Source organism: Phycodurus eques, chromosome 1 (genome assembly GCF_024500275.1).
Source record: "Phycodurus eques isolate BA_2022a chromosome 1, UOR_Pequ_1.1, whole genome shotgun sequence".
Classification (NCBI taxonomy): Eukaryota; Metazoa; Chordata; class Actinopteri; order Syngnathiformes; family Syngnathidae; genus Phycodurus; species Phycodurus eques.
The window spans coordinates 41361403-41375854 of NC_084525.1; the positions used below are offsets into that span (position 1 = coordinate 41361403).

Below are 14452 nucleotides of genomic sequence, written 5' to 3' on the forward strand. Positions count from 1 at the left end.
GTCTCGGTAAAACAACATTATCGAAGATTGTCCAAAGGAATTTGATAGACATAATGGGGTATAATTTATTTATTATGTATTTTGTTTTGTTGTTATTTTCCATTTTTTTTCCCTGCGTTTTCTCAGTCCACACTCCACTCCAGCTGATGGCGGTAATGCACCAAAATGGGTTGCCATCCGCTATGAACACAATAGAAAAAAAAATATATATTTTTTTTTTAATTCTTCATGTCCTCTGAGGGGCGCTGAAGGATAGGCAATATGTCTTGTACGTCGTTTATTTTGTTGTGTTGTCTAACATCGTGACGTCAAAGGGCTGGCCGAAAACGAGCCACGGACAAGAACCGATTATACACAGGTTAACTTGTACGCAACACGCACTCATGTCGCTCGCTTTTCTTCGTGCTGAAGTTGTTTAGGACGGACTAGGCTAGCACATCTGCTATCGTCTTTAAACTGAACCCCCTGCTACTGACACTTGCCTGGAGCGTTCATGTTGAGCTCAAACAAGGTAATAATAGTAAATTGCACGTCATAATGGCTAACAGCCCTTAACAGGATTACAGTTGCTACGTTGTGTGACTCTTTTTTTTTTAATTATTATGATTATTTTGGGGCGTGATGTGTTTGTAAAGTAAAGCCAGCAGCCAAATTAGGCGCATTAACGCCCAAGTTGTATCTCTCGTGTCTTTTCTCGGCAGGATCATGGTGTTCGTCCACAGCTATTGTGAAGCCGGGTTTCCCATCTCCCACACGTGGGTGGATGAAGGAATCGCCCCCTGCTTCTACTTCACTCTGGTCCCTGCTGTCCTGCTCACCATCGCCTTCTTCCTCGGCACCATCCACTGCATCTTTTACCAAAAATATGGCACAGCAATGGAGCCAAAGTTCATCCCCCGCTCTCGTCTCTACAGGCTTCAAGTGGCCATTTCCAGCCTTCTCTTGGTTCAGTTTGTGTGTGGGATGGTGTGGCTCGCCACCCAAGGAGACCAGCTCCCAGGCTATGTGGTGCTCTATGGCTGCTTCTCTGGCCTAGCCTGGGTTTGGGGGATTGCTTTGCTCAGTGTGGAGAGGCGCAGGGCTCTGCTCATGGATCGAACATGGGGCCACAGTGCCGCGCTACTGCTGTTCTGGGCGACAGCATTCGCAGCTGAGAACCTGGCATTCGTCTCCTGGTTCAGTCCTCACTGGTGGTGGGGCCTGGAGGACACTCGGGAACAGGTGAGAGATACTCAAATATTGGGCACAACAGCAGGCAGGTACACCAAAACAATTTTGCCTTGACGTGGATAAGAATGCCCAGTTGTCATTGACACTGTCATTATTGTTGCAATTGGAGGTAAACAAAATTACTAGAGACAACTGTCAGTATAATGCAGTGTGGTTGACAGCTCAGCAAATAACCACCACAAGAATAAATATTCCTCATACTCTGTCAATCAAAACTGAGCATTGTTATCATTGTAAAGGCAGCTATTTTGGTGTGGTTCTTTTATTGAATCTTATTAGACTGTGGCCGGTGAGTCTGTCTTAAATTGGGCTTTTACAATGCATGTCACTCATTATAGCCTCCCAGCAGTTGTATAATGAAGCTATTTCAAACTGGTATTGTCAAAATATTGTACACTGAGTGATGCATCATGTTACTGTTGATATTTAACAGTTGGGTCTCGCTTTACAGTCTAATGGGTTAGAGGTTGATTGTTTACAATAGGCGTGTCATTCGTTCACGTTGTCAGTCTTGTTTCCGGTATAACAAGCTCATCTCCATGGCTTGCGGTGATTTCAAGAGTACTCAAGCTGAAGGGCTGTTCTCTGTTTGTTTACTTAGTTACCCTATTCCATGCTCTGAACATTTGTCACATTTGTTTTAATTAGAATTTTTCATTTGTTTTAAATGAGCAGCCCATATCTTGTTCTGGGTTGGCTGTTTATAGGAGAAAGGGATGCTAAGTTGTTGAATGTTTTCTTTTTAGTGGGAGGAATGACTAACATTTACATTTTATGTCTTGAATTGGTTTCAGTAAAAATATGTTGGGGGGCCGGGAGGGGGATAGAGATGAAAGGCTGTGAGGTGCAGGCTCTGGTCCCTTTTTTGTGCTGAGTCATTGTGACAGTCTAACATTCAGCTACCACAAACTGTCAGCAAAGGGCCACATCTTACCCCTTCTACTCCAAACATTTTAAATGACATGGATCATGTTCACAGGCTTTTGTTACGTGCAGTTTTACTTTAATGTTGATGTTGTTTTCAACTGTCTATGAAACCCCTTAGGTACAGTTTGCCTTATGGCTGATCCGCTATGTGGGGACAGGACTGCTCTTCTTTCTCGGTCTTAAGGCCCCAGGGTTGCCGAAGAGACCGTACATGCTGCTTATAAATGAAGATGAGCAAGATGTAGAGCAGAGCGGACAGGTAATGATGTGGAAAACATTATTTGTACATCAGTCCATTTGGTAATTTTGAATGGCTCCTTGTCACCATCCCAGAGCCTCTTGGGCGGACCAGATCAGAACCAGTCAACTTGGCAAGGCTTCACGAAGAAGGCTAGGCTGCTGTTACCTTACATGTGGCCTCGGGGCAGTGTATGGCTCCAAATGCTTGTCCTCTTCTGTTTGGGGCTGCTGGGAGTTGAGAGGGCAATCAATGTCTTTGTTCCCATTTACTACAAAAATATAGGTGAGTGAGTATACCAACAGGAGCGCCACATCTTTACCTGTAACTTAATGTTTTTAATAATGACATTTCTGTCTTCTTCCCCCTCTCAGTTAATGAACTGACTGATGGCAGCAGCTGGCACACTCTGATCACCACTGTGTGTATTTACGTCCTGCTAAAGTTCATGCAGGGGGGGGGGGCAGGTATGACATACCTTTTCACACACTGGATGCTGAGTCAGCTCTTGGGTCTCATTTAAAAGAGTGTGCGTAGCTTCCCTTCTAAAAGTCTGCGCTCACACACCTGCACTCAATCTTCCTCTTATAAATCACACTCCCTCTTGAGATGTATGGCGCAAATGTCCATCGAATAGCCCCGCCTCAACATATTTAACTATAAAATGTCATTGCAACGCACCATATGTATATAACTGTTTATCTATAAACCTGTTGATCAACTTTACTTCACTGTGAATCGTGTCACTGAGCGAAAAATATTTTGTGACAAAGAAATTAAGGTGCTTGTGGGTGAGTTAGCAATTACAAACTAATAATGCTAGGTGGTCATAAGACAAAATATCTTAGGTGGCAACTTGTCGCTACTGCTGTAATTGCTGTGAGCTTCAGAGAAGAAAAAATAAATTGGTTGGATGTGAAGGTGGACAGTTAAAACAAATTAAAAATAGCATCCCACAGCCCAAGCATGTGTGTCACAGGTCGCCACATCCATCCATGTTCTATAGCGCTTGTCGCTATAGGGTCGCCTATCCCAAATGACTGAGTATAACCTGGACTAGGTGCCAGTCAGTCATGGGCAGGTTGCAGCATCCATCCATCCATTTTCTGAGCCGCTTATCCTCACAAGGGTTGCGGGAGTGCTGGAGCCTATCCTAGCTATCTTCGTGCAGGAGGCGGGGTATACCCTGAACTGGTTGCCAGCCAATCGCAGGACACACATAAACAAACAAGCATTCACACTCACATTCACACCTACGGGCAATTTAGAGTTTTCAGTCAACCTACCATGCATGCAATCATACATAAAACTAAATTCATTTTCACTTTTAACATGTATTTTTAATTCATTGCTGATGAGCAATGCTTGCTATAGCAAGGTAACAAAGTGATATAGCGCTTAGCATGTCTGTTTAAGAGTAAAGGTTTTCAAATTGGAGTTTGCATGTTCTCCCCGTGCTGGCGTGGGTTTTCTCTGGCTTCCCGCCACATTCTGAAAACATGCATATTAGATTAATTAAAGACTGAATTTTCCATAGGTGTGAATGTGTGTAAATGCTTGTTTGTTTTGGTATGTGCCTTGGCTAGCGACGACTTCAGGGTGTACCCTGCCTATCACCGGGAGTCAGCTGGGATAGGCACCAACTCACTGCAACAAATAAGGAAAAGCGCTCCCAAAAACGGATTGTAATTGTTAACCCTCAAGCGGAAATTTAGCCTCCAACCTGCTGTATGATTTTATTTTTTGTTTTAGTTGCAAACCACACAGAGAACCAAATCACACAAGCGTGTAAGGAGAGATGTCGGAAAGAAAATGGTGCACAAACAGTCCGCACCACTTGAGCTCGGGCTGGAGGCTGGTGGCTTTGCTCAAGCTCACCTCAACAGTAGTCTGAAAGCAGACTAGCATCTCTCCAACGACTACCGTAACTTCTCGTGTATAATGCGCATTTTTTGGTCAACTTTGGGGGTGCGTATTATACATGGGTGGGCATTATACACGAGAAATTACGGTAATTACCATTTTTCATTTAACAATATTATATGATCGACAAAACAGCTGTATTTACACCTTTGACAGCTATCATATCAGTTTCCTCGCACCTCTAAAAGGAATCAAGTCAGTGGTTTTGTTCTAGTGAAATCCTGTTACCGTATGAGTTTCCAGTTCTTACTGGCGCTGTGTCACATCCACCAAGTTGTTTTGACTCTAAATTAGCATACGGAATACTCAGGCTTTTGTGTATAGGGTGTTTTATTAATGAGACCCTCGAGTCACAGGAAGGCAAGTGGACGGTTTTCAAATGATTCCATACCCTCTCTTGCAGGAGCCTCAGGGTTTGTCAGCAACCTGCGCTCCTTCCTATGGATCAGAGTGCAGCAATTCACTAACCGGGTAGTGCAGGTACGACTGTTTGCCCACCTGCATGCCCTCTCACTCCACTGGCACCTGGGCCGCAAAACTGGTGATGTGCTGAGAAGTATCGACCGCGGCACCTCTTCCATCAACAGTTTGCTCAGGTGGGGTGGGTGTACCAATTAAGTCACACAAACAGATGCCTTTTATTGGTTTCAGACGCTTTTGTCTTGTAATTTTTGCATGTTAGATATAGTCGGTACAGTAGTTAAAAGCTGCAGATCAAGGAGTTTACAGACCATTTCCCAAAAAAAATTATATCATGGAAAAGTTTATTTATTTCCATAATTCAACTCAAGAATGTTTAACTTTCATATATTATAGATTCAGGGCCCCAATTTAAAGAATTTAAAGTATGTATTTGTTTATTTTTTAGATAATTTGGGTTTCCAGCTCACAAAATCAATAATTCAAAAAAATTTGAATACTGTAAAGAAATCATTTACTTCTCTTTTTGTAGAAATAAAAGAGAAATGAGGGTCACATTAAATCAAAATATGCTACTTTCAAAAGGATATGTTGATCTTCAGTACTTAGTTGAGGAATCCCTTGGTTTAATCACTGCCTTGATGCGCCGTGGCATTGAGCCAATCAGCCTGTGGCATTGCCTGGGAGTTGTGGAAGCCCAGATTTCCTTGATGCCAGTTCTTCTTTGTTTTTAGGTCTGGTGCCCCTCATTTTCCCCTTGGTAATACCCCATAGATTCTCAATGGAGTTGAGATCAAGAGAGTTGGCTGGCCAGTCAACCACAGTGATGGCATGGGCATCAAACCAGGTTTTGGTGCTTCTGGCGGTATGGGCAGGGGCCAGGTCCTGCTGGAAATCTGCATCTCCATACAGATCCTCAGCAGAAGTAATCGTGAAGTCCTCTAAAGCATTCTGGTACACTGTTGCGGTGACCTTGGATTTAAGAAAGCAGATTTCACCAACACCTGCACTGGACATCCATCCATCCATTTTCTTTACCGCTTATCCTCACCAGGGTCGCGGGCTGCTGGAGCCTATCCCAGCTATCTTCGGGCGGGAGGCGGGGTACACCTTGAACCAGTCACCAGCCCATTGCAGGGCACATAGAAACAAACAACCATTCACATTCACACCTACGGGCAATTTAGAGTCCTTAATAAACCTACCATGCATGTTTTTGGGATGTGGGAGGAAACCGGAGTGCCCGGAGAAAACCCACCCAGGCACGGGGAGAACATGCAAACGCCACACAGGCGGGGCCGGGATTTGAACCCCAGTCCCCAGAACTGTGAGGCAGATGTGCTAACCAGTCGTCCACCGTGCCGGCTGCACTGGACATTTGACCCCAAATCATGACTGACTATGGATATTTCACACTTGAGCTCAAGCAGCTTGAGTTCTGTTCTTCACCTGTCTTCCTCCAAACTCTTGGACCTTCATTGCAGAATGAAAGGCACACTTTACTTTCATCGGAAAAGAGGACCTCAGACCACTGGCCAACAGTCCAGTCCGTCTTCTCCTTGGCCCAGTTGAGACGCTTCCTACGTTGGCTCAGGCTCAGAAGTTGGCTTGACCCGAGGAAACCGATAGTTGTAGCCCATCTCCCGGATGTGTCTGAATGTGGTGCTTTTTGAAGCTGTGACTCCTGCTTCATTCCACTCTTTCTGGATCTTTGCTAAATTCTTGAATCGTCTCTGTTTGATAATCCACTGAAGCCTACAGTCATCTCTTTTGCAGGTGCATCTTCTCCTGCCACATTTTGTCCTTCCACTAGACTTTCCATTGATATGCTTGGACACAAATCTCTGAACAGCCACCCTCCTTAGCTATGAACCTTTGTGGCTTACCCATCCTCTGGAGGGTATCAATGATGGTCTTCTGGCCAGTTGTCGAGTCTGCAGTCTTCCCCATATTGAACCCAACTGAGACAATTGAACCCAACTGAATCAATTTAACGACACCTGAGGAAGCCTGTGCAGGTGCTTTGAGTTTAGTAGATGATTAGTGTGTTACACTAAAACATTTATGGCCTGCAAAATTTGGGCTCATTTCTTCACAGTATTCAAATTTTTTGAATTCATGATTTCATGGGTTTTATGAGCTGGAAGCCCAAATTATATAAAAATAAACAAATAAATACTTGAAATTATTTAAGATGTGGGCCCTGAATGTATAATCGATGAAAGTTTAACTTTTTGAATGGAATTATGGAAAAAAATAAACTTTTCCATGATATTCAAATTTTTTGGAAAGGGTCTGTATATGTCACATTTTACGGTTCCGGTCTGATTTGAGTAAAAGTACGGTGACCCAAGTGATCCAGCAGATTAATCTGGATCTGTGATATTCAGGCGTCACTGAAATATCATTCCACACCAATGCTTTCTGTTTTCCCTAATTTGCCATGCTGTGAAAATGAATGGCTTTAAAGTTCTGATTAGCTTAAATGGCTTTTCGGTTAGAAAGAATGTGTGTGTGAGTGTGTGTGTCTGCGTGTGTACAGTGGGTACGGAACATATTCAGACCCCCTTAGATGTTTCACTTTTTTTATATTGCAGCCGTTTGCTAAAATCATTGAAGTTCATTTATTTTCTACATTAATGTACACACAGCACCCCATATTGATAGAAAAAAAACGGAATTGTTGACATGTTTTCAGATTTATTAAAAAAGAAAAACTGAACTATCACACAGCCATAAGTCTTTAGACCCTTTGCTCAGTATTTAGTAGAAGCACCCTTTTGAGCTTATACAGCCATGAGTCTTTTAGGGAATGATGCAGTTTTTCACACCTGGATTTGGGGATCATCTGCCATTCCTCCTTGCAGATCCTCTCCAATTCTGTAGGGTTGGATGGTGAACGTTGTTGGGCAGCCATTTTCAGGTCCTTCCAGAGATGCTCAATTGGGTTTAAGTCAGAGATCTGTCTGGGCCATTCAAAAACAGTCACGGAGTTGTTCTGAAGCCACTCTTTCGGTATTTTAGCTGTGTGCTTAGAGTCATTGTCTTTTTTAAAGGTGAACCTTCAGCCCAGTCTGAGGTTCTGAACGCTTTGGAGAAGGTTTTCGTCTCTTAGAATTAAGGAAAAAAAGTTCTATCTTGGTCTCATCAGACCAGAGAATCTTATTTCTCACCATCTTGGAGTCCTTCAGGTGTTGATTTTTAGCAAAACTCCATGCAAGTTTTCGTGTGCCCTGCACCGAGGAGAGGCTTCCGTCGGGCCACTCTGCCATAAAGCCCCAACTGGTGGAGTGCTGCAGTGATGATTGACTTTCTAGAACTATCTCCCGACTGCATCTCTGGAGCTCAGCCACAATGATCTTTGGGTTCTCCTTTACCTCTCTCACCAAGGCTCTTCTCCCCCAATTGCTCAGTTTGGCCGGACGGCCAGCTCTAGGAAGGGTTCTGATCATCCCAAGCGTCTTCCATTTCAGGATTATGGAGGCCACTGTGCTCTTAGGAACCTTAAGTGCAACAGAATTTATTTGTAACCATGGCCAGATCTGTGCCTTGCTGCAATTCTGTCTCTGAGCTCTTCAGGCAGTTCCTTTGACCTCATGATTCTCATTTGCTCTGACATGCACTGTGAGCTGTAAGGTCTTCTATAGACAGGTGTGTAGCTTTCCTAATCAAGTCCAATCAGTATGTAGCGGACATGCACGCCGCAACTTTGAGGCGTCACAAAGACTCGCGACCACCTGAGAAACCCCACTCCTCCACACTGCCCTGCTGTGAGACTGTGACTAGGACAGTGCCTGTTGCACCTCAAGTGGACCTTAACCTAATTAGAAGCTTCCTGTCAAATCTTGATTCCTGTCTTCAAAAGACCCCTTCCTGGCCCAAATGGTTGGGGAAGACTATGTGGTTAATATCCACCGATGCGCGTGATGCTCCACCCACTGGCGTTAAGAGTTTGTTTGCAATCCTTACTATGATGTAAAACATCAGTGCGTAATAATTGTGGGGAAATTACTATCTTCATATGAAATCCCAACTTTGCCTTCTCTCCCTTGGACTCAACGCATTAAACGCTCACATGCTCATTTAGTTTAGCCCAGCGACCACACACGATGTCCTCTTTTCCATTTTCGTACGCCTTATTTTCTTTCTTTCGTTTACCCTTAGTTTTATTTTCTTGATGTAGTTTGTAGTTGTGTGTTTCATTAAATATACCATAAAATTCCACACGTGGTCGTACTTTGTGTGTGTTCTGAATTTAAGTAAACCTTTGTAACCTAGGACTGAAAATGTCGTAGAGTGTAGCAACCTCCAGATTATGAGACCAATTAAAAAGGTTTGTCGTCATTTCGCCTAAAGTTAAACTTGTAAAAATTGATGTGGTGCCCCTCATATATATAAAATATCTTGATTTATTACGCTGTAATTTAAAATTACGATAAACCGCCGCAGGTAACGCAAACGTCGCTCCCGGCTTATTACTTTTTCCTAAATTAATTACAATTCTTATTTCATACATAATCGCTACAAGTATAATCAAACACAGCTGGACTCCAATGAAGGTGTAGAACCATCTTAAGGATGATCAGAAGAAATGGACAGCACCTAAGTTAAATATATGAGTGTCACAGCAAGGGGTCGGAATACTTATGGCTGTGTGATGTTTCAGTTTTTCTTTTTTTAATAAGTCAGCAAAAATTTCAACAATTCCGTTTTTTTTTCTGTCAAGACGGGTTGTACATTGAGGAAAAAAATTTACTTAAATGGTTTTAACAAATGGCTGCAATATAACAGAGTGAAAAATAGAAAGGGGTCCGAAAACTTTCCATACTCAGTGTGTGTGTGTGTGTGTGTGTGTGTGTATATATATATATATATATATATATATATATGTGTGTGTGTGTGTATATATACATACATATATACACATTATATATATATATATATATATAATGTCTCTGTGTGTGTGTGTGTGTATACATATATAGTGTTTGATTAAAATCTCAGTATTAATTTTTTATTAATTTATCAAATTAAATAATTAGTTCATTGATTTATTGTAAATCATGCAATTCTTTTTTTCGATAAAAGATTTTTTTTTTTTACGTTTTATATCACTAAATAAAAATATTTGTTGGTTTTTTAACCCATATTGGGTCAAATTGACTGATTTGTTTTTCTTCACAGCTATATAGTGTTCAGCATCATCCCAACAATTGCTGACATTGTCATATCCATCATTTACTTTATCACCTATTTCAACGCGTGGTTCGGCCTCATTGTCTTTGTGTGCATGACCCTCTACCTCAGTGAGTAACATCAGTTGATGCTTCATAGATCCTCTATTTTGCTCAGCTGTCACTCCCGGTAAAAAAATTTCTGTCTATGTCCACCAGCTTTGACCATCATTATCACAGAGTGGAGGACCAAGTACAGACGGGACATGAATCAGCAGGACAATATTGCTAAAACTAAGGCTGTGGACTCCTTGCTGAACTTTGAGACCGTGAAATACTACAATGCAGAGAACTACGAAGTCAGCCGCTTTGAGGACACTATCTTGAAATACCAGGTGTGTGACAAGCCACAGGCTAAGTATATTGGTGAAATGAAACCTTGTCTGTTTTAATTTGTGACATAATAACCAGAGAAAATTCACTTATCAAACAGGTCTTTTTTTTTTTTTTTTTTTCTATTAGCATTGAGATTAAAATAAATTGAAAATAATCTAAGTGTATTTTGTTTGTCCTTGTCAACTTAAAAATGACAGTGGTAAGCGAACATGTTCAGCTGTGCCTCACGTTAACATAATTTAATTTGCACCCAAAATATTATTAATAGGATACGTTAATGTGAGTGGCAGCATGTTGGACGACTGGTTAGCACATCCGCCTTGCGCTTCTGAGGACTCAGGTTCAAATCCGGCCTCGCCTGTGTGGATTTCGCATGTTCTCCCCGTGCCTGCGTGGGTTTTCTCTGAGTACTCCGGTTTCCTCCCACATCCCAAAAACATTCATGGGAGGTTAATTGAAGACTCTAAATTGCCCATAGGTGCGAATGTGAGTGCGAATAGTTGTTTGTTTGTGTGCCCTGCCATTGCCTGGCGACCAGTTCAGGTTGTACCCCGCCTCTGGCCCGAAGATAGCTGGGATAGGCTCCAGCACGCCCACAACCCTAGTGAGAATAAGCGATACAGAAAATGGATGAATGGACATTAGTGTGAAGACCATCTCAGTACAGTAGTGTATCTGTTTAATCAAACTTTATTTATTCAAGTAAAAATTCGCGCACACAAACGTCACGAATATCAATATCAATATAATCAATGAATGCATTTAATGTCACAGCCTAAAGAGTTGAGACCTTGTTTACAGTCTGAGCAATCGACCTTGATGTTTTTAATCCAATCTTATCGTACTAGTCTTGATTTTGGATCGGTAACCAGTAATTACAAGACCTTTGTATTTGTGTCAAAGGTTGGGAGCATTCATTCATTTTCTTTGCCTCTGAGCACCACCTTACTGTAACTACAAGCACCAAAGCAGATATCCTTTGTGCAAAACTTAAATGTTTTCGCACATATGAATTGTACAGAGCTATAAAGTTTTCCCTTATAAGACTCTACTTGTACCAGTCAACAAATGGCAAAAAGACCCTGTTTCATTTCAACACCCACAGCTAAATGACCTAAAAGCAGCATCGGTGCCATCTGAGACAGACACAGTTTTGACCAAAAATGGAATTGCACTTAGTGCATGTAAACTGGAACGTACAGTACACTGCTTAATGTAAAATGATGTATTCCATGTGTCTAATGGTTGTGGTAATTTCAAACTCCAGTCATCAGAGTGGAAGACACAGGCATCCTTGGCCCTCCTCAACCAAACCCAGAACCTGATCATCGGAGCTGGTCTGCTGGCTGGCTCCCTGCTCTGTGCCTATTTTGTGACAGAAGGAAAGTTCCAGGTGCTGGTGTACATATGGCATTTGGAATTTTCTGACTAAATTTCACAACAATGTATGCTTGAATTGCTCCCTGTGTTATCAAAGGTTGGTGATTTTGTTCTGTTTGGAACATATATCATCCAACTGTATACTCCTCTCAACTGGTTTGGTACCTACTACAGGTAAGAGCATGCAACTCCTAGTGTGGTTTTGTTAGAGAAGCATTTGCTGTTTTCAACACAGGTTCTTTTTTTTAAATTTCAGAATGATCCAAAATTCATTCATTGACATGGAAAGCATGATCAAACTTTTTGAGGAGGAGGAGGAGGTACATATGAATCTTACTGCCGTCCGTGAATACCCACTTACCTAAAATAAATCTATATTATACACAGGTGAGAGATGCTGTAAATGCTGTGAATTTTCACTACAAGCTGGGAAAAATTGAGTTTGAGAATGTTTACTTCAGCTACACAAATGGGTGGGTTCCCCTTTGTTTTCTATTTGAAACATATGATAACGGCGAGTTTCACTCAGTGATTGTTATCATTTTACAGCAAGGAGGTTCTCAAGGATGTCTCCTTTACAGTGCTACCTGGACAGACTGTGGCCCTGGTATGTCAAAACCTGCGTGAAAGTGTAATGGCTATGAAAAAAAGAATAGTGATTTTTGTAGAACGTTCCATAGGTAGGACCATCAGGGTCTGGGAAGAGCACCATCATCCGACTTCTCTTCCGCTTCTATGATGTTCAGGGGGGTTGCATTCGTACTGACAGTCAGGACATATCCAAAGTAAGATTTTGTTTAAGGGTATGTGTTTCTTGAATTATTTTGGTACAGTAAAAATCAGGAGGAAGAGCAACTGCTGCTCTTTATTTCATTGTGTTCAGGTGACGCAGACGTCTCTGCGAGCACACATTGGTGTGGTCCCCCAGGATACGGTGCTGTTCAACGACACTATCCTGGAGAACATCCGCTATGGTCGCATCTCTGCAAGCGACCAGGAGGTGGAGGAGGCTGCCATTGCTGGTGATATCCATGACAGAATCATGGCATTCCCTGAGGGTGATTTATGAATTGAGCATTGTCGGTTCTGATTTGTGATTTAAGTTGACAAAGCGCAATACAATGTAATATATGTCTATGCTAGGTTATGATACTCAAGTGGGGGAAAGAGGCCTAAAGCTGAGTGGAGGAGAGAAGCAGAGGGTGGCGATAGCTAGGACCATCCTCAAAGCACCACAGATTATCCTGCTGGATGAGGTGATGAGATGATCACAGCAGGGCCATTTTGTCACACACTTTGCCCACCTCCTGTTTCGTATTTTCCATTTGACCACACATGATGTCTACAGGCCACATCAGCGCTCGATACCCAAACTGAACGCAACATCCAGGCTTCACTAGCCAAAGTCTGTGCTAATCGTACAACAGTTGTTGTAGCTCACAGGTAATAGATACCTTCACAGGTCTTTGATGGATTTTATTGTAGCTAATAAGATGTGTTCATAGGTTGTCTACAATCATCGGCGCAGACCAGATTCTGGTCATTAGCGAGGGTCGGATTGCTGAGCAAGGACGGTAAGCGCTGTTTTTCAATGACAGGAAACATCCACTTGTTTGATGACAGTAAAATCAGCATCTTTCTATTCAAGACACGAGGAGCTACTGCAAAAGCGCGGCCTGTATGCAGACATGTGGGCAAATCAACAGCAGGCTCAGGACTCTGATTCTTCGTCAGACACAGAAGCCAAAGACTACAAGTCTGAGAAACTGCAACCGCCTTCCACTCCCTCAGGCCACCATGGCCATTGAATGTTCCTTGGGTGGTGTGATGATCTTGAGTTAAGATATTTGAACTTGAGATAATGTATCAGGCTTATTTATTTTTTGTATTTAAAATTGTGTGTTTGCATTTCTTAAAGTGATAATTTTTTTTCTATTACAGGACAGGTTCAATATAACTAGCCCTGGTGAGAACACAACACCATTTATGCCGTTTATGTAAGGATTCAGTTGTCATTATTTTATTACGTTTTTAAGACAGTCCTTCGTGTTTGTTTTCTACTTATTTTTAAGTGATCATATTAGCAAATACTGTCCTACATGTTATAGGGATGAGGGAAATCATGGCAATATGATAATGTTTCAAAGGTTTTTATGGAGGTAATAATAAAGCAATAGATTGCCCACTGGGTTTGAGGCTTTGTCATGATGCCCTTGGCATACTGTTATTGATGCAAAAATAAATTTCTCGTGGACTATCTGTCTAGTATGTCTACAGCTCATGGTGCTGCTTATGACATTTTGTATCCAGGTTGTTCTTTCAGAAAAATAGACTTTCCAAGTTTCCAGTCCAGTTGTTGCACCTGTAATTAATCTGAGGCACACACAATGAAATGTGTGTACAGTAGTGCATTTTGTGCTACATTTAAACCCATATGGATGCTGTAACATACTAGACGGTGCTTTAAATGTTTGGTACTCTTAATAATACCATGAGTTTTTCCGCAATGACCAGCATAAATAATCATGGTTTAAATTTGTGATATTTTTACCAATGTGGATCCAATTTTCACTCAAAAAGAGGTGAGAATGAGAATTTACAGCAAATATTATACATGAAAAGCTTTATTTGTGTAATCCTCGTCGATTGATTTTATTTACTACTGTGTGGGTTTTCTACAGATACCGTCATCCCATTTCCTCCTATCCTACATTCCAAAAGCATGCATGTGAAGTTCATTAAACACTAAATTGTCCGGAGGTGT

At 41.8% G+C, this 14452-nt stretch overlaps 1 protein-coding gene across 1 annotated transcript; it reads left to right on the forward strand.

The window, feature by feature from the left end:
- Window positions 1–239: 239 nt before the first annotated feature.
- On the forward strand, window positions 240–13947 carry abcb6a (ATP-binding cassette, sub-family B (MDR/TAP), member 6a). The gene is made up of 19 exons (XM_061692111.1): window positions 240–511; window positions 702–1221; window positions 2276–2416; window positions 2491–2680; window positions 2770–2862; window positions 4722–4914; window positions 9923–10044; window positions 10132–10307; window positions 11576–11701; window positions 11786–11862; window positions 11945–12008; window positions 12076–12161; window positions 12238–12295; window positions 12369–12473; window positions 12572–12746; window positions 12832–12944; window positions 13037–13131; window positions 13194–13262; window positions 13337–13947. The coding sequence occupies exons 2-19, from the start codon at window positions 706–708 to the stop codon at window positions 13494–13496; spliced, it is 2559 nt and encodes an 852-aa protein (XP_061548095.1). The 5' UTR covers window positions 240–511; window positions 702–705; the 3' UTR covers window positions 13497–13947.
- Window positions 13948–14452: the final 505 nt, after the last annotated feature.

Bases quoted from the DNA above. Each gene is read 5' to 3' on its own strand.
- abcb6a (XM_061692111.1), top strand. From the start codon at position 706: ATGGTGTTCGTCCACAGCTATTGTGAAGCCGGGTTTCCCATCTCCCAC. The intron at 12,009-12,075 runs GTACATATGAAT...TATTATACACAG, and splicing joins TTTTTGAGGAGGAGGAGGAG to GTGAGAGATGCTGTAAATGC. The intron at 12,474-12,571 runs GTAAGATTTTGT...CATTGTGTTCAG, and splicing joins ACAGTCAGGACATATCCAAA to GTGACGCAGACGTCTCTGCG.